At 38.8% G+C, this 20,327-nt stretch overlaps 1 protein-coding gene across 3 annotated transcripts; it reads right to left on the bottom strand.

Annotated features, from left to right (window-relative positions):
* Window positions 1-16,676: 16,676 nt before the first annotated feature.
* LOC111973395 (H2.0-like homeobox protein) lies at window positions 16,677-19,915 on the bottom strand. Of its 3 annotated transcripts, XM_024000743.2 has the most exons (4): window positions 19,345-19,915; window positions 18,545-18,721; window positions 18,072-18,256; window positions 16,677-17,235 (listed from the first exon to the last, which is right to left on the bottom strand). In XM_024000743.2, the coding sequence occupies exons 1-4, from the start codon at window positions 19,778-19,780 to the stop codon at window positions 16,927-16,929; spliced, it is 1,107 nt and encodes a 368-aa protein (XP_023856511.1). In that variant the 5' UTR covers window positions 19,781-19,915; the 3' UTR covers window positions 16,677-16,926. The 3 variants fall into 3 exon arrangements, with proteins under 3 accessions (XP_023856511.1, XP_023856512.1, XP_023856513.1); XM_024000744.2 differs by lacking the exon at window positions 18,545-18,721 and having other exon boundaries at window positions 18,072-18,274; window positions 19,345-19,909; XM_024000745.2 differs by lacking the exon at window positions 18,545-18,721 and having other exon boundaries at window positions 19,345-19,909.
* Window positions 19,916-20,327: the final 412 nt, after the last annotated feature.

The following is a 20,327-nucleotide window of genomic DNA, read 5'->3' as shown; positions in this document are numbered from 1 at the left end:
CATCAAAGTAGCCACCCTTTGCCTTGATGACAGCTTTGCACACTCTTGGCATTCTCTCAGCCAGCTTCATGATGTAGTCACTTGGATTGCATTTCAATTAACAGGTGTGCCTTGTTAAAAGTACATTTTGGGAATTTCTTTCCTTCTTAATGCATTTGAGCCAGTCAGTTGTGTTGTGACACGGTAGGGGTGGTATACAGAAGATAGCCCTTTTGGTAAAAGACCAAGTCCATATTATGGCAAGAACAGCTCAAATAAGCAAAGAGAAACAACAGTCCATCTTTACTTTTAGACATGAAGGTCAGTCCATCCAGGAAAATAGCAAGAACTTTTAAAGTTTCTACAAATGCAGTTGTAAAAACCAAGTGTRATGATGAAATTGGCTCTCATGAGGACCGCCACAGGAAAGGAAGACCTAGAGTTACATCTGCTGTTGAGGATAAAGTTCATTAAAGTTAACTTTTACTTGGTACTCATCCCGGATCCGGGAGCACCCCCCACAGTAAAAAAGCTGACTAGCATAGCCTAGCATAGCGTCACAAGTAAATACTAGCATCTAAATATCATTAAATCACAAGTCCAAGACACCAGATGAAAGATACAGATCTTGTGAATCCAGCCATCATTTCTGATTTTTAAAATGTTTTACAGGGAAGACACAATATGTAAATATATTAGCTAACCACGATAGCAAAAGACACAACTTTTTTTTCTCCACCATTTTTTTCCTGCATGGGCAGCTATCACAATTTCGACTAAATAAAGATATATATAGCCACTAACCAAGAAACAACTTCATAAGATGACAGTCTGATAACATATTTATGGTATAGCATATGTTTTTTTAGAATAAATGTGCATTTTTCAGGTATAAATCATAGTTTACCATTGCAGCCATTATCACAAAACTCACCAAAGCGACTAAAATAACTACAGAGAGCAACGTGTATTACCTAATTAATCATCATAAAACATTTCTGAAAAATACACAGCATACAGCAAATGAAAGACCAACATCTTGTGAATCCAGCCATCATTTCTGATTTTTAAAATGTTTTACAGGGAAGACACAATATGTAAATCTATTAGCTAACCACGTTAGCAAAAGACACCACTTTTTTTACTCCACCAGTTTTTTACTCCATCAGTAGCTATCACTAATTCAACTAAATAAAGATATATATAGCCACTAACCAAGAAACAACTTCATAAGATGACAGTCTGATAACATATTTATGGTATAGCATATGTTTTTTTAGAAAAATGTGCATTTTTCAGGTATAAATCGAAGTTTACCATTGCAGCCATTATCACAAAACTCACCAAAGCGACTAAAATAACTACAGAGAGCAACGTGTATTACCTAATTAATCATCATAAAACATTTCTTAAAAATACACAGCGTACAGCAATTGAAATACACAGATCTTGTGAATCCAGACAATATTTCAGATTTTCTAAGTGTTTTACAGCGAAAACACAATATATCGTTATATTAGCATACCACATGAGCTAACATCACCCCAGCATTGATTCAAGGCAAAAAGCGCGATAACGTTATCACCACCAAAATATATTAATTTTTTCACTAACCTTCTCAGAATTCTTCAGATGACAGTCCTGTAACATCATATTACACAATGCATATAGAGTTTGTTCGAAAATGTGCATATTTAGCGGCACAAATCGTACTTATACAATGAAAATAGTGTCCAACTACTCAAGCAATCGGTCCMGCGCCATCTTGGAAAGACTCCTATTTTTATATAAAACTATTCATAAACTTGACTAAAAAAATACAGGTTGGACAGAAATTGAAAGACAAATTAGTTCTTAATGCAATCGCTGAATTACATTTTTWAAATTAACTTTACTGCGCAATACAGCGTGCGCTGAAGCAAGGCTACACTGAAATTAATGGCAGCTTATGCATTTAACATTTTTCAACAGAACAACGATTTATCAGCATAAATAGTMCTTACTTTTAGATGAACTCGCATCAGAATCTTGGGAAAGGTGTCTTTTGTCCAGAACCATCGTCTTTTGGTCGAAAGATGTACTCTTGTCCTGTCGAAATCGCTGCTGACGTTCGGCATGTACCGGAAAGGTGTCCAAATCTTGAGAGCGCGTCACAAAGGAATGCCAGAAAATCGCAATAAACTGATATGAATTGCTATAAGTCGGTTTAAATTAACTACCTTATGATGTCTTTAACAACTATAACGAATAAAAACATGACCGGAGATATAGAACTGGCTAAACCAAAGCTTGGAAGGAGGCCAGTCCGACGTCCATCCTGCGTCAGGCGCACGGTCGAAAAGAAAGGTACTTCCGCCCCAAGGTCTTATATAAGGTCCCAGATTGCGCAATCGACTCCATTCAAATTGTCACCACTTACTGACATCTAGAGGAAGGCGTATGCAGTGTTTGTAGCCCCACAGCGTACACAGGGACTTATAAACTGACCTCAGAACAGGGAGGGAGATTTCTGAATTCTCACTCCCTGGCAGGAAATGTGCTGCAGAAGGAGTTCTGTTTCACTCAGAGACATAATTCAAACGGTTTTAGAAACTAGAGAGTGTTTTCTATCCAATAGTAATAATAATATGCATATTGTACGAGCAAGAATTGAGTACGAGGCAGTTTAATTTGGAAACGTCAAGAAAAATATTGTGCTAACAGCTCCCCCTATTGATTAACTGCACCTCAGAATTTGCATGCCAAATAAATGCTTCACAGAGTTCAAGTAACAGACACATCTCAACATCAACTGTTCAGAGGAGACTGCGTGAATCAGGCCTTCATGATCAAATTGCTGCAAAGAACGACTATTAAAGGACACCAATAAGAAGAAGTGACTTGCTTGTGCCAAGAAACACGAGTAATGGACATTAGACCGGTGGAAATCTGTGCTTTGTTCTGATGAGTCCAAATTTGAGATTTTTGATTCCAACCACCGTGTTTTGTGAGACGCAGAGCAGGTGAATGGATGATCTCCGCATGTGTAGTTCCTACCGTGAAGCATGGATGAGGAGGTGTGATGGAGCTTTGCTGGTGACACTGTTGGAGATTTCTTTAGAATTCAAGGCACAATTAACCAGCATGGCTACCACAGCATTCTGCAGTGATACTCTATCCCATCTCGTTTGCACTTAGTGGGACTATCATTTGTTTTGCAACAGGACAATGACCCAAAACACACCTCCAGGCTGTATAAGGGTTATTTGACTTACGAGATTGTGGAAACTCCTTCAAGACTGTTGGAAAAGCATTCCTCATGAAGCTGGTTGAGAGAATGCCAAGAGTGTGCAAAGCTGTCATCAAGGCAAAGTCTGGCTACTTTGAAGAATCTAAAATGTAAAATATATTTTGATTAGTTTAACACTTTTTGGTTACTACATGATTCCATATAAAAAATAAAGAAAAACCCTTGAACGAGTAGGTGTGTCCAAACTTTTGACTGGTACTGTATGTATTATATATGTATGTATGATGTATGTTCTCCCTACTTGAGTTTTGCATTGGGGCAAAAATCTATCTGCGTTTTAACCACACACAGACCCTACTAACAGCTATTTCACTTCTCAAAGACCACGCAAGTACCGCAGGATTAGGCTACCTAGCTTTTCCACTTTTGGGCAGATGAAAATTATATTAAATCGCTATCTTGACTGACTGTTTGTGTCGTGCTTATGTTTGGCGACACTGTTACAACAGACAGCAAAGTTTGTACAAACATGTTGATCATGTCTTTTGTGTACAACATGGTAATCATCTGCATGTAGCCTAACTCCCCTCATAAAAAAAATACCATGAAATCACGCTTAGCCTATGCGTACCCCTTTCCTGTAGTCAAATGACCAAATCACCCTCTATTGGCCTCATGAGTGGAATTGTTTTAATATTTTTCATAATTTTATAATTAATAAATATACAAATAAAATAAAAGCAGAAAATCTGATGTTTCTATGTCAAATGGTTTTGTTATATTTCAATCTTCTGTGATGTATATAAAGTGTAATATTGAGATGCAAACTAAAAATTGAATATATTTCAACTCTATATCTCACAGGGTACATGTCTTCTTCTTTTTAAGCCCATAACCATGTGTGTGAGGTGTATAGTTTTGTTTCAAAGTAGATATGTTTAAGACTACCAAGAAACACTTTGCACAGTTCATAAAAATGAGACACTTTAGTTCATATTCAATATTCAATTTCATAAACACCTTTGCTTTACAATACACATTTTAGATGTGTGGAACATGTTGTATGATATTGATATTTGCAATATATTTCCCTTATACATTTGCAAAATTATGAAGATGAACACTATTTCATTACTTGACGTTGTCCGTTCCTTTATTTTCATGGATAATGAGAGATTTGTGTTTATATAAATGATATATTGTCATTCAGACTCCTTTACAAATGGTGCATAGTTTGGCCAACTTTATAGGCCTACACCTAAACAGAATGCCGACTTAGGCTACATTTGATTCATTTGCATTCCATGTACCATGAAGGCCAAGCTGATATAGAACATACACTTGTCTTATAGGAATGTGTGGAGAAACAGACATTATATGCAACATTTATATATGTGAAATGTATTGCCTTATTGCTGTAATCAATTAAATATATCTGTAATCAAAACAAGGCAATTATCTACCAACTTTATTGTCTGTCGGACAGCTTAAAAGAGAAGCATTAGAGGTCCATAAATGGAGTAGAGCTTGATTCTTAAATCTGAGCCCGGATACATAAAATATACTCATCCGTTTCGTCGCTGATATCTGGAGCCAGCAAATGTATAGAAACTATACCTTTCCCTTCTTCTCTGCAGAAACTATACCTTTCCCTTGTTCTCTGCAGAAACTATACATTTCCCTTCTTCTCTGCACTTTCTTTGGAGCGACAGATTTCTTCTGACTAACATTCTTTAGAGGAAAGGGCTTAGCGGAATTACGTGAACATGCTCAGGGAAAGGTCTTATAAGCCAAGAGATGTACAAATTCTCATTTATCAAGAGCTTATGATTCTGATATGCAACAAACGGTCTTTGTGAAGTACTGAGGCTTGACAGGTTGGCATCGTTATTCTGTCTCGGTGATGCATGCTATTAGTGTTGCGCTTAGGACATAGCATGTTTTCACTTTTAATCACCATAGCCAACTCTTGACTCTGCTTTAGAAACTGTTTATGGATAGAAAAGGTCTCACTAAGAGAAAGACAAATAGGCCTCGAAATTATACAAATTGGAAGACAAAGCATATCATACAAAAACGTAAGCCACAAATTTGTAACATTTCATACAAAATGGAGGGATATAAAAAAAAATGACCAAATTATATGAACTGAGTCTAGTTTGCAATATTATACAACTATTGCAGATACATACAGTGCCTTAATAAAGTTTCCTTACCCCTTGACACCATATTTTGTTATGTTACAGCCTGAATTCAAAATTCATTACATTAAAGAAAAATCTCAGCCATCTACACACAATAGCCCATAATGACAAAGTGAAAACACATTTTTGGTAATGTTTGCAAATGTATTAAAAATGAAAATGAAATATCTCATTCACACGCCTGAGTCAATACTTTGGAGAAGCACCTTTGGAATCAATTGTAGCTGTGAGTCTTTCTGGGTAAGTTTCAGCAGGCCATTCAGGAACATTCACTGTCTTCTTCACTGTCTTCTTGGTAAGCAACTCCTGCTTATTATGAAGAAAAAATACATCTGTTTAACTTTGTAAACTAAAGGTGTGTTTAGAATTATTTTTGTTGTATTAATGCTATTTAATCTCTCCTCAGACTAATATTATTCTGTTTGTCCTGTGGGTACCTTTGCCACTGTTCCACCCCTTGTGTATTGCGCTGTCATCGTGTATATCTATTTGAACTTGTGTTTTAGGTTATTGTCCTGCTGAAAGGTCAATTCATCAACCAATGTCTGGTGGAAAGCAGACAACCAGATTTTCCTCTAGAATGTTGCCCATGCTTAGCTCTATTACGTTTATTTTTTATCCTGAAAAACTCCCCAGTGCTTAACAATTACAATCATGCCCATAACATGATGCAGCCACCACTATGCTTGGAAATATGGAGAGTGGTACTCAGTGATGCGTTGTGTTGGTTTGCCCCAAGCATAATGTTTTGTAAAAGTTCCTTTCTTTGCAATATTTGTAGCAGTTATTGCAAACAGGATGGATGTTTTTGATTTTTTTTTCTGTGCAGGTTTCCTTTTCACTCTGTCAACTAGGTTACTATTGTGGAGTAACTACAATGCTGTTGATCCATACTCAGTTTTCTTCTATCACAGTACACAACARTTCCTGTTGAACGCGGAACGCGGGAGAGCTCGGACTGTTGTTTTGGAAAGTTTATTGTTTTGGAATATTCTGAAAGTTTCTTGAAAGTTACTTAGTAGCTACAGTAGCTACCTTTTGAGTTTGGATCCCGCGACGCGGTTGGCATCAGTTGATGGGACTGCTACTATCTCTCCAGGGATCCTGCCCACCAAGGCCAGGTCTGAGGAGCTGTTTGGCGTAGCAAATAGCCTAGCTGTTAGCTAGCTGCCTTTCAAGCTAGCAGGGTTTTCCTGAGGGCTTGAACACAGTCTGTGATGCGGTTAGCCATTGTGGCTGGGACTGTGGATTGTCCCAGGCTTGTGGCTGTCTAGATCCCTGCTGTTTGTTGTTGTTTTCAATCTTCCCTGCGACCTGCCCTGTCTGGAACTGCGAGGAGTAACATGTTGCTACCATGACAAAGACCAAAGCTGGTGGGAGTACCGTTGAGTACAGTGGTGTCTATCTATCACAGGTGAAGGATGTTGTTACAAGAACAAGAAAATAGCTTCAAGTTTTTTGTTGAAATACTGGTGGAGTCAACTAATAAAAGAATGGACGACCTGAAGAGAGGTCCAGGACCAGAAGAACAGTTTGCAGTTCTCCCAGGGTCAGCTCGATGAGTTTAAACAGGAGAACGGCAAGATGATAGCAATCTGTAAGTCATTGAGAGAGGACATCAGTTCTGTATGTGAATCCATGATAAGAATGATAAAGATATCAGATTATCACGAGGGACAATCAAGGCGGAACAACATGGTTGTGGTCGGAATTGCAGAATCTCCAAAAGAGACCTGAATGGAGTCTGAGGACAAAGTGAGGGAAATTATCTCGGAGAAACTGAAGATGGACCACAGGAGTATTTTTCCATAGAACTGGAAAACCCACCACCGGCACAGATGACAGGCCCAGGCCAATAGTGGTCAAGTTCCTGAGGTTCAAGGACAGGGTAGCTGTTCTGGAAAGAGCCAAGAACTTGAAAGGAACATCAACTCAGCAAAAAAAGAAACGTCCTCTCACTGTCAACTGCGTTTCTTTTCAGCAAACTTAACATGTGTAAAAGTTTGTATGAATATAACAAGATTCAACAACTGAGACATAAAATGAACAAGTTCCACAGACATGTGACTAACAGAAATTGAATAATGTGTCCCTGAACAAAGGGGGGGCTGCATTAAGTACTGCAGTGCATCTCCTCCTCATGGACTGCACCAGATTTGCCAGTTCTTGCTGTGAGATGTTACCCAACTCTTCCACCAAGGCACCTGCAAGTTGCCAGACATTTCTGGGGGGAATGGCCCTAGCCCTCACCCTCCCGATCCAACAGGTCCCAGACGTGCTCAATGGGATTGAGATCCGGGCTCTTCGCTGGCCATGGCAGAAGACTGACATTCCTGTCTTGCAGGAAATCACACACAGAACGAGCAGGTTGGCTGGTGGAATTGTCATGCTGGGAGGATGAACCTGCAGGAAGGGTACCACATGAGGGAGGAGGATGTCTTCCCTGTAACGCACAGCATTGAGATTGCCTGCAATGACAACAAGCTCATTCCGATGATGCTGTGACACACCGCCCCAGACCATGACGGACCCTCCACCTTCAAATCGATCCCGCTCCAGAGTACAGGCCTCAGTGTAACGCTCATTCCTTCAACGATAAATGCGAATCCGAACATCACCCCTGGTGAGACAAAACCACGTCTCGTCAGTGAAGAGCACTTTTTGCCAGTCCTGTCTGGTCCAGCGACGGTGGGTTTGTGCCCATAGGCGACGTTGTTGCCGGTGATATCTGGTGAGGACCTGGCTTACAACAGGCCTACAAGCCCTTAGTCCAGCCTCTCTCAGCCTATTGCGGACAGTCTGAGCACTGATGGAGGGATTGTGCGTTCCTGGTTTTATTCGGGCAGTTGTTGTTGCCATCCTGTACCTGTCCCGCAGGTGTGATGTTCAGATGCACCGATCCTGTGCAGGTGTTATTACACATGGTCTGCCACTGCGAGGACGATCAGCTGTCCGTCCTGTCTCCCTGTAGCGCTGTCTTAGGCATCTCACAGTACGGACATTGCAATTTATTGCCCTGGGCACATCTGCAGTCGTCATGCCTCCTTGCAGCATGCCTCAGGCACATTCACACAGATGAGCAGGGACCCTGGGCATCTTTCTTTTGGTGTTTTTCATATTCAGTAGAAAGTCCTCTTTAGTGTCCTAAGTTTTCTTAACTGTGACKTTCATTGCCTACCGTCTGTAAGCTGTTAGTGTCTTAACGACCGTTCCACAGGTGCATGTTCATTAATTATTTATGGTTCATTGAACAAACATGGGGAACAGTGTTTAACTCTTTACAATGAAGATCTGAGAAGTCATTTGGATTTTTACGAATTATCTTTGAAAGACAGGGTCCTGAAAAAAGGACGTTTCTTTTTTTGCTGAGTTGATATGTTCCTCAATGAGGACTATCCTGAAGATGTGTGCCAGAAGAGGAAAGAACTTATTCCAGCCATGAAAGCTGCCAGAGCGCATGGGGGCATTGTTTACATCCACTATGACAGGCTCATTGTCCACCCTCCCTCCCAAATGCCTGGAAGGGATGAGAGAGCCAAGCCTATGAGTTGGTAGCTTCAACCCTGCAGCACACACAAATACTTACATACACCAACAGATTAATGTATATTTTTTCTCTTCCTTTATTTTCTCTTTTCCATATTATGTCTATCTCTGTTAAGCTACCCAGGAAGGGCTGAAAAAAGCCCATTTTAATATATGTAGCCTGAGAAATGAGGTTAATGAAATCAATAACTTGCTAACATCAGATAACAGTAATATATAATACATTTCTGAGAATCACTTAGATAATTAATTTGATGATACAGCAGTAGCAATACAAGGATATAACATCTTTAGAAGAAACAGGAATGCTTATGGGGGAGGTGTTGCTGTATAAATTCAGAGCCATATCCCTGTTATGCTTAGAAAATATCTTATGTGAAGTGTTATTGAAGTGTTGTGTTTGCAGGTTCACCTGGCACATTTAAAGCCTTTTATTTTGGGGTGTTGCTATAGGCCACCAAGTTCTAACAGTCAGTATCTAAATAATATGTGTGAAATGCTTGATAATGTGTGTTATGTAAACAGAGAAGTCTACATTCTTGGAGACCTGAATATTGACAGGTTTTCAACAGGCTGTCCACTCAAGAGGAAGCTTCTCACTGTAACCAGTGCCTGTAATCTGGTTCAGGTTATTAATCAACCTACCAGGGTGTTTACAAATGATACAGGAACAAGATCATCCACATGTACTGATCACATTTCCACTTATACTGTTGAACTTCGCTCTAAAGCTATATTCATACCCAGTGGATGTGGTGATCACAATATAATGGCTATATCAAGGAAAGCCAAAGTTCCAAAATGGTGTATAAGAGTGCATATTATTTTGCTGTGGATGGTGTTAAAAATATGTGTTGGTCTGATGTGATTAATAAGGAGCAGACGCTGCACTTGATACATTTATAAAAMTTCTTCTTCCAATTATTGATAAACATGTACCTGTTAACCTCACTAGGGTATGTGAGCCAACATCCAGTGAAATTGCAGAGCGCCAAATTCAAATACAGAAATACTCATTATAAAAATTCTGAAAACATACAAGTATTTTACATAGGTTAAAAGATTAACATCTTGTTAATCCAACCACGGTGTCAGATTTCAAAAAGGCTTTAAGGCGATAGCATACCTTACGATTATTTGAGAACCTCGCCCAGCAGACAAATCATTACAAACAGTAACCAGCCAAGTAGAAGAGTTACACAAGTCAGAAATAGAGATAGAATTAATCACTTACCTTCGATGATCTTCATATGGTTGCACTCAGAAGACATTCATTTACTCAATAAATGTTCCTTTTGTTCGATAAAGTCTCTCTTTATATCCAAAAACCTCTGTTTTGTTCGCGCGTTTTCTTCAGTAATCCACAGGCTCAAACGCAGTCACAACAGGCAGACAAAAAATCCTAATTGTATCCGTAAAGTTCATAGAAACATGTCAAACGATGTTTATATTCAATCCTCAGGTTGTTTTTAGCCTAAKTAATTGATAATATTTCAACCGGACAATAACGTCAATATAAAAAGTTAACAAGAAAGGCACTCTCTCGGTCGCGAGCATGAAAAAGCTCTGTGACACTGCAGGGTCCACTCATTCAGACTGCTCTTACTCCCTCATTTTTCAGAATACAAGCCTGAAACTATTTCTAGACTGTTGACATCTAGTGGAAGGCATAGGAACTGCAACTTGAGTCCTAAGTCAATGGAGATACTGTAATGGAATTGAATAGAAACTACAACAACAAAAGATATCCTACTTCTTGGATGGATTTTTCTCAGGTTTTCTCCTGCCAAATCAGTTCTGTTATACTCACAGACACAATTTTAACAGTTTTGGAAACTTTAGAGTGTTTTTTCTCCGGATCTATCAGTTATATGCATATCCAATCTTCTGGGCCTGAGTAGCAGGCAGTTTAATTTGGGCACGCTTTTCATCCAAAATTCCATATGCTGCCTCCTACCCTAGAGAGGTTAAGAAACTGACTGTTAGAACTGTGAAGGCTCCATGGATTGATGAGGAATTGAAAAACTGTATAGTTGAAAGAGATGGGGCAAAAGGAGTGGCTAATAAGTCTGGCTGCACATCTGACTGGCAGACTTACTGCAAATTGAGAAATGATGTGACCAAACTTATCAAAAAGAAGAATAAACTGTTTTATTAAGCCAAGAATTATATAAAGAATGATGGAAAAAAACTTTGGAGTACTTTCAATTAAATTATGGGCAGAAAGAAAAATTCAACTCCATCTTTCATTGAATAAGATGACTTATTCATCACAAAACCATTTGATGTTGCCAAATATTTGAATGATTACTTCATTGGGAAAATGGGCAAACTAAGGTAGGAAATGCCAACAACAAACAGTGAGCCATCATAGTCTTGCATAAAAAAACAAATAATGAAAGAAAAGCATTGCAAGTTTGAATTTTGTTAAGTTAGTGTAGGAGAGTTGGAAAAATTATTGTCAATAATGACAATCATCCTGGCATTGACAACTGAGATGGAAAGCTACTGAGGATTGTAGCTGACTCAATAGCCACTCCTAACTGTCATATCTTTAATCTGAGCCTACTGTAGAGGAAAGTCTTGGTCCCTCAGGCCTGGAGGGAATCCAAAGTCAATCTGCTACCCAAGAGTGGTAAGGCGGCCTTTACTGGTTCTAACAGCAGACCTGTCAGATTGCTGCCAACTCTTAGCAAACTATTGAAAAAGATTGTGTTCAACCAAATACAATGTTATTTCTCTGTAAACTAATTAACAACTGACTTTCAGCGTGCTTATAGAGAAGGGCACTCAACATGTACTGCACTGACACAAATGACTGATGATTGGTTGAAATAAATTGATAATAAGAAGATTAGATTTCAGTGCAGCCTTTGACATTATTGACCATAACCTGTTGTTGAGAAAATGTTATGGCTTTGCAACATCTGCCATATCGTGGATTCAGAGCTATCTATCTAATAGAACTCAAAGGGTTTTCTTTAATGGAAGCTTCTATAATGTCAAACATGTAAAGTGTGGTGTACCGCAGGGCGATTCTTTAGCCCCTCTACTCTTTTTCTATTTTTACCAATGACCTGCCACTGGCATCAAACAAAGCATGTGTCCATGTACACTGATGATTCAACCATATACACATCAGCAACCACAGCTAATTAAGTCAATGAAACCCTTAAAGAGTTGCAGTCTGTTTTGGAATGGGTGACCAGTAACAAACTGGTCTTGAACATCTTTTAACCTGTCTAGGACTGGGGTTCCGCTAGCGGAAATTGCAGGGCGCCAAATAAAAAACAACAGAAATCTCATAAATCAAATTTCTCAAACATACAAGTATTAGGCACCATTTTAAAGATAATATTCTCGTTAATCCAGCCACAGTATCTGATTTCAAAAATGTTTTACAGTGAAAGCTCCACAAACGATTATGTTAGGTCACCACCAAGTCACAGATAAACCCAGCCATTTTTCCCGCCAAAGAGAGGAGTCACAAAAAGCACAAATAGAGATCAAATGAATCACTAACCTTTGATGATCTTCATCGGATGACACTCATAGGACTTCATGTTACACAATACATGTATGTTTTGTTCGGTAAAGTTCATATTTATATCCAAAAATCTTATTTTACATTGGCGTGTTAGATTCAGTAGTTCCAAAACATGCAGTGATATTGCAGAGAGCCACATGAATTCACAGAAATACTCATAATAAATGTTGATGAAAATAGAGCTTTTATACATGAAACTTTAGATACACTTCTCCTTATTGCAACCGCTGTGTGAGATTTTTTTTTAAACGTTACGGAAAAAGCATAATCTGAGAACGGCACTCAGAGCACAAACCAGCCAGAGAAATATCCGCAATGTTGGGTAGTCAACATTATTCATATTATTCATATATAAATATTCACTTACCTTTGATGATCTTCATCAGAATGCACTCCCAGGAATCGCAGTTCCACAATAAATGTTTGTTTTGTTCGATAATGTCCATCATTTATGTCCATTTATGTCCAATAGCTTCTTTTGTTAGGGCGTTTGGTAAACAATCCAAAAGCTCGATCTGGTCTATTCAGACGAAACGTTCAAAAAGTTATATTACAGGTCGAAGAAACTTGTCAAACTAAGTATAGAATCAATCTTTAGGATGTTTTTATCATAAAAGTTCAATACTGTTACAACCGGAGAATTCTATTGTCTGTAGAATTGCACTGGAACGAGAGCAACCTCTCGAGTGAAAGCGCATGACTGAGAACGAGGCTGTAGGCAGACCCCTTAGTAAAACAGCTCCTATCCAGCCCCCCTTCACGGTAGAAGCCTGAAACCACGTTCTAAAGACAGTTGACATCTAGTGGAAGCCTTAGGAAGTGCAAAATAACCCATATCCCACTGTGTATTCGATAGGGGTGAGTTCAAAAACTACAAACCTCAGATTTCCCACTTCCTGTTTGGATTTTTTCTCAGGTTTTTGCCTGCCATATGAGTTCTGTTATACTCACAGACATCATTCAAACAGTTTTAGAAACTTCAGAGTGTTTTCTATCCAAATATACTAATTATATGCATATATTAGCATCTGGGACTGAGTAGGAGGCAGTTCACTCTGGACATGCTATTCATCCAAAAGTGAAAATGCTGCCCCCTATTTGGTACACATTATTCTCTAAGTTCTAGACCTGAGCTGCATCTGGCAATGATTTGTGTGGCCGTTGAACAAGTTGAGGAAAGTAAATTACTTGGTGTTACCTTAGATTGTAAACTGTCATGGTCAAAACATATAGATTAAATGGTTGTACAGATGGGGAGAGGTCTGTCCATAATAAAGAGATGCTCTGCTTTTTTGACACCACACTCGAAAAATCAGGCTCTACTTTTGTCAGGCTCTACTTTTGTCTCATCTTGATTATTGTCCAGTCATGTGGTTGAGTGCTGCAAAGAAAGACCCAGTTAAGCTGCATCTGGCCCAGAACAGAGAGGCACGTCTTTCTCTTCATCGTAATCAGAGGTCTAATATAAATACTACACATGCCATTCTCGATTGGCTAAGAGTTGAGGAGAGACAGGCTGCAATCTTTCTTCTTTTTATAAGAAACATTAATGTGTTGAAAATTCCAAATTGTTTGCATAGCCAACCTACACATAGCTCTGCAACACACACTTACACAACCAGACATGCCATAAGGGGTAATTTCACAGTCCCCAAATCCAGAACAAATTCAAAAAAGCGTACAGTATTATATAGGGCCATTATTGCATGGAACTCCCATCTCATATTGCTGAAATGAACAGCAAACCTGGTTTCAAAAAACAGATAAAGCAACACCTCACGGCACAACGCCTATCCCCTTATTTGACCTAGATAGTGTGTGTGTATGTATTGATATGTAGGCTACGTGTGCACTTTTTTAAATTAATGTAGTTCTGTCCTTGAGCTGTTATTGTTGATTAATGTTCTGTGTTATGTCATGTTTCATGTTTTGTGTGGACCCCAGGATGAGTAGCTGCTGCTTTCGCAACAACTAATGGGAATCCTAATAACATACCAAAAATACCAATACAGCCATTAAACTCTATAACTGTTTTAAAGTCACCATTTGCCTCATGGTGAAATCCCTGAGCAGTTTCCTTCCTCTCCAGTAACTGAGTTAGGGAGGACACCTTTATCTTTGTAATGACTGGGTCTATTGATACCCCATCCAAAGTGCAATTAATAACTTTACCATGCTCAAAGGGATATTCAGTAGGTACCTTTCTTTTTGAGGCTTTGGAAAACCTTCTTGGTCTTTGAGGTTGGATCTGTGTTTGAAATGTACTGCGCGACTGAGGGACATTACAGATAATTGTATGTGTGGGGTACAGAGATGAGGTAGTCATTCAAAAATCATGTTAAACACTATTATTGCACACAGAGTCAGTCTATCCAACTTATTATGTGACTTGTTAAGCAAGTTTTTACTCCTGAACTTATTTAGGCTTGCCATAACAAAAGGGTTTCGATATTTATTGACTCAAGCCATTTCAGCTTTTTTTTTTTTTTTTGCAAAAAAATCTAAAAACATCATTCTACTTTGACATTGTGGGTTATTGTGTGTAGGCCAGTGACAAAAATATCTCAATTTAATCAATTTCAAATTCAGGCTGTTGACAACAAAAGGTGAAAAAACTCAAGAGGTGTGAATACTTCCTGAAGGCACTGCATGCTTCTGTTCACACTTTCATTGGGACTGGACAAAGTGAGGTAATAAGCCCTATACCAACTTTGTATGGTCCATAATACGGTCTACAATATTGGCTGTCAGTAAGGGTATAGACTACAGGCCTACTTTACTACATGGAGTTTAACATAACCTGCTATAAATAATATAGGCATGTTTTTAAATGTAATTAAAAGTTGTTATTATGCCATTACTGTGTGGATTACAACGAACTCAGCAAGTAGTGACTGCTAAATAAGGCGTATCTAATTCTTCATTAGTTCAGCTGACTAACTTCAATGGTCTGTTACTCACTGGCTGCGTTTACACAGGTAGCTTATATATTCTATATGTTTCACTAATTGGACTTTTGACCAATCATATCAGCTCTGAAAAAGATCTGATGTGGAGAGGTCTGATGTGATTGGTCAAAATACCAATTAGTGGGAAAATTATTAGAATTGGGCTGTCTGTGTAAACCATTTTTTTTGCCATCAGCTTATTTTAGACGCTTTCATTTACCTCAGAATGATTTAATCAATGTAACAGGACATGGTAACCTACTGAAAATAAAATTAACTAAGGCAAACTGCTCCTTGAAAACGCATCGATAGGCTACCATTTTTTTTAAACGATTTGCGTAACTTGCATTCGTAAATGCAAACGGTTAGATGGTGTTGGAATTGTGAGACAGTATGACTAACTTATTTGAAAACCCTTGATAAGTTTTATCTATTTACACCAAATTGTTGAGATAAGTTATTACAGGCTCCACCATGTTTTCACATTCCATTTCGGCTTGAGTGTACCCATAATTAGCTTGTATGCTTATTCCCAAAAATATAAATATTACTTTATGAATTACATAATTGCAATATATAATGATAGACTAGGTAGGCTTTATGGATTATTTTAAGCATGAAACATAAACATATATTCCACCCCTCTGATCACTTAACACGGTGAAATAAGGCCTACGTGGCAGCGAAGTCCAAGACTTCAAATATTATTTTATTGGCATGTAAGATGTGAGGAATTAAATAGTAAACCTATATCATCATCATGACCATCATCTTACTTTGTACATACTGTAGGAAAGAAATGTACAATCCTAAATGTATAGCCTATGACGAAAATAAAATTGTATTATCCACTTCAGATAACTGTTTAGGGGGTGAATATTAGCCTATAGGCTAGTCAAGACCATGTCAGTTGTGAAGTTCTCTCTCCTTCAGTGATGTTTTCAGTATTCGATTAGACCCGAAAGAGGAAGTAATAATGGGCCCAATAATGCAATTAAAAGATAATAATAATATTATTAATAATAATATATATAACATATGACATTTAATCGAAAATCAAAAGAAATAAATGTTTTATTTACAATATTTTCAGTGCAAATAATTATTGAAAAATATAAAATACAACAATATTTATTAACGCTTCCAGAGTAAATTACATTAACATTGTGTCATTTTCTGGGATTTCAGAACGCGGAACACCTGTTTCAGATTAAAATTCACAACAGAATATTTCCTTAATTTGAGGAAAAAGTCATGCACATGGCCTAATACTGACTGACAGAGCTGAAAGATGGAAGGAGTCGAAAGTAAAAATAATAATAACCCATAGCCTCTGCAGTAAGGCATCCTACTGGCCCTCCACTTTAAAACAAACTTCACTCTGTATATCAATTTATCAAAATAATATTTATATTAAATTATTAATGTTACATTTTTTTCAAAATACGTTTGACTTTGCACTCATATTTACATTTATGATGATGCCACAGTTTCTGTGAGTGCACCGACTGAAGTTGCCTCTTCCGTACTCACAGGGGTGGCCCCGGTCATGATCACACTAGTCTTGTTATGCTCAGAAATGTCCACGTCACTCTTGTCCTCCTGTCCTTCCTCGAATTCGGACTCGCAGCTCGCTTCACTCTCACACTCGGACACTTCCGGCTCTTTGGGCTCGGCCTCTGTCAGTGACTTGTCCAGAGTCTCCTTCTCCTTGTCCTTCTGTGCCTGGGCTTCTTTCGAATGCCTCCACTTCATCCGCCTGTTCTGGAACCACACTTTGACCTGACGAGAAAGTGCAAAAGCTCGTTTAGATGTCGACAGCATGATCCTGATGCCTAGGCCACTCGCTAACAGGTTGACAATGAATTTTGCTCCATAGAAATATGACCCAGAGACCTAATTGATAGCATAAAAGGACAGTCTCTACATAACACAACAAAACCGTATTGATACGGAAATCATAGCCTACATTTCATAATGAATAACTTGACAGTAGCCTAGGTAGGCTACAATAAAGTTAATGCAGAATAAAACAACAGTGTGGGTAAAGGTGGGCATACTTTGCGTAAATGTGGGCCTATAGCCAACAAAAACAAATTGCTATTAACACATCAGCTGGGCTATAGGCTAGTATTATGTGTATTCCTTAACCCAATGGAGTTACGTAAGATTATGACCTTTCTCCATTTGCAATAATTCGTTGTAATCGACTTTCATTTCCCTAAAAGTTCTCGATTGCGCAATTCTACAGTTGCCTACTAGGATATATTACCGGGTGTGTCCTCTGAGTGGCGGCTTCCTGTCTTAACAACACCAGGGCTCTATTCAATCCGTATCGCGAAAGTTCAGCGTTACAGCATTCTTGAAATTTTAAGACAATTTAGCGGAGACTGCATTCACGGTAAACGCTCCATATGTCAGCTCAGTGCAAATTACTTTTAGGGTATATTTCTATCGCGCAATCTTTAACGCTTCAGCTAAACTTATTGAATATATATATTACACTATTAGGCATATGTCTTTCCATCTCAAGAAGAAAGGATTCTTAAAATATAGTCCATAATACAATGTCCATAAAATTGGGTCCTATAGGCTACAACATGATGCAAGTAACGTACCTGTGCATCTGTTAGGCCAAGCATTGCAGCCAGTTGTTTTCTGTCGGGTTTGGTGACGTATTTCTGTATTTCGAATCGTTTCTCAAGTCCTTTTCTTTGCAGGTTGGAGAAGACCGCTCGCGACCAGGACCTCTTCCTTTTGTATGTCTGTGGTATCGTGTCTTTTGTGAGGACAGCATACGGACCTGTATAAATAAAGGGACATAAAGGTTGAGCAATGTTATTTATTCGTTCAAATTTCAAAGTGCACTGGTAAATTATAGTTGGATATCCTAGAAAATTGGTGTCACGTCATCAAACATGTCAAATTATATTCACTTGAAAAACACGATCAACAGAAGATAGGCCTATGGTTTAAAAACACTGAGCAAAGTCTGAATAATAACAGCTATGTACAAATATTGTTTGAGTCCTTAAATGCCATGTGTGCGGAAAAAGTCCCTATGTAGCCTATGTGCTGACGGCTACACTACCTGGGAAGGTGTCCTGAAACTGATGCTGCCCTGAATGCCTGGCGCCGTTTAGTGAGCTCATCATGGAGGACGTGTCGCTCATCGCTGGGTCTATGGATGCGAAGTACTGGTTCGCCGAGGGCTGCACGGGCATGTGGATCCCTGACTGACGATTCGAGCTAACAATGGACGTGAGATCTGTCACAGGGCGAGAGATAAATAAGTAAGAAATTACCGCAACGTATGATATACGAGCATTTGTCAATGGTAAAACTTTCCACCTAAAAATGACTTTGGTGTGCGAGTCTGAATGTTTAAACCTTTATTTAACTAGGCAAGTCATTTAAGAACAAATTCTTATTCACAATGACGGCTTAGGACCAGTGGATTAAATGCCCTGATCAGGGGCTGAACGACAGATGTTTACCTTGTCAGCGGGGGGATTCAATCTAGCAACCTTTCGGTTAGTGGACCAACACTCTAACCACTAGGCTATCTGCCGCCCCAAGCTAAATAATACCTAGTTTTATAGTGAGGCAACTGTGGCAGTTTGGATGTTCATATAGAGGTTTTGTGTGCGTAAATAATAAAATGCATGATGTAGCCACTGTGGTTTAGGTGTCTTCGAGGTCAGTAATTTATAAACGTAGCCTTTAATTAAGTCAATACAGCCGCATTATAAAAATAAAAAGTGCCTTTACAACATGATGGCATTCTTGAATGCTTTCTATGGCAGTAAGATAATCTTGATGTAGGCCTATAAATGGTTATTTTAGAAAATTCATTTTGACAACGTAATGAAAGTTCATTTAAAAGGTTACCTCTTAAAGACAATATGTCTTTTGTTTTTGGGTCGAAGTCTGTTGACAAAATCCGATCGATTCCGAACTTGAGGTCCTTGCTTGATGGTGGAGGAGCTTGTTGGGAATTAAAACTCGTTCTAGATACAGACGTTACGTGTATTCCGTGCCTGTGATATGGAGACCCGGGGTTCAGTCTCCCACCATAGACCGACTGTTCTGGCCCCACCGGGAAAGGACGCAACGGAGATCCAGAGGTGTGGACCTGAGAACGGTGTCCCATATGAGCCATGAGGGCCGAGGATTCCGGGATGTTCTCGGCATCCCCAACCTGCAAAATGTCAGCAATGCAAAATGAGGGCTTCTTCATTGTATCCACAGCGAAACCACCCGCGCAATACGCAGACCAAAGACTAAAATTTGATGCGTAAAACGGATTGAGTCCTGCCGTATACATCCTGAACTCGTAATGTTGCCCCTCGGTTGATCACAAACGATGATACAACAATAAATTCGGCATGTAACGTTGAGTTAACTGTAGTCAGAAAGGCTGCCGTCTTTGTGTAAGTGCAAGAAATCTCTCACACAACTCTGACATGTTAGTCTTTGGTCTAAGTACTTCAACGTTGAAGTTTTTCCTCTGACACGGATTGGTTGCTTTCTAGCCAATAGAAGTATGGTTTCGACACCCAAACACGCCCTTGTGATGGAAATGTGCAGAGTTAAGTGGAGCTAATGACCATATATTGAATATCTTCATAAACACTTTCAACGGCAGTCACAGACAACAACATCATCTCCGTCACTATCTTGTTCATCATGGATGGCATGCAGCAACGACAACAATAAATGCAAGGGCAAACGTCTTCTGCAAGATGAACATGTAAACATGTCGAATAATGTAATTACGTCTATCCTTGCACTCGGCTTGCATTCAGCTTTATTTGTTTCTAAATACTTTTTTTTTTAATGTTGATACAAAAATTATTAGGCTGTACAAGTGG

Source organism: Salvelinus sp. IW2-2015, linkage group LG14 (assembly GCF_002910315.2).
Source record: "Salvelinus sp. IW2-2015 linkage group LG14, ASM291031v2, whole genome shotgun sequence".
In the NCBI taxonomy this organism is placed as follows: Eukaryota; Metazoa; Chordata; class Actinopteri; order Salmoniformes; family Salmonidae; genus Salvelinus; species Salvelinus sp. IW2-2015.
The sequence above is the reverse complement of the archived record's forward strand: the minus strand, read 5'-3'. Positions and strand labels throughout refer to the sequence as shown.

Excerpts from the sequence above, each read along its gene's own strand:
- LOC111973395 (XM_024000743.2), bottom strand. The coding sequence starts at position 19,780 with ATGTATACGGCAGGACTCAATCCGTTTTACGCATCAAATTTTAGTCTT. Across the intron at positions 18,722-19,344 it reads AGACATATTGTCTTTAAGAG|ATCTCACGTCCATTGTTAGC; the intron begins GTAACCTTTTAA and ends GCCCTGTGACAG. Across the intron at positions 18,257-18,544 it reads GTTTCAGGACACCTTCCCAG|GTCCGTATGCTGTCCTCACA; the intron begins GTAGTGTAGCCG and ends TTATTTATACAG.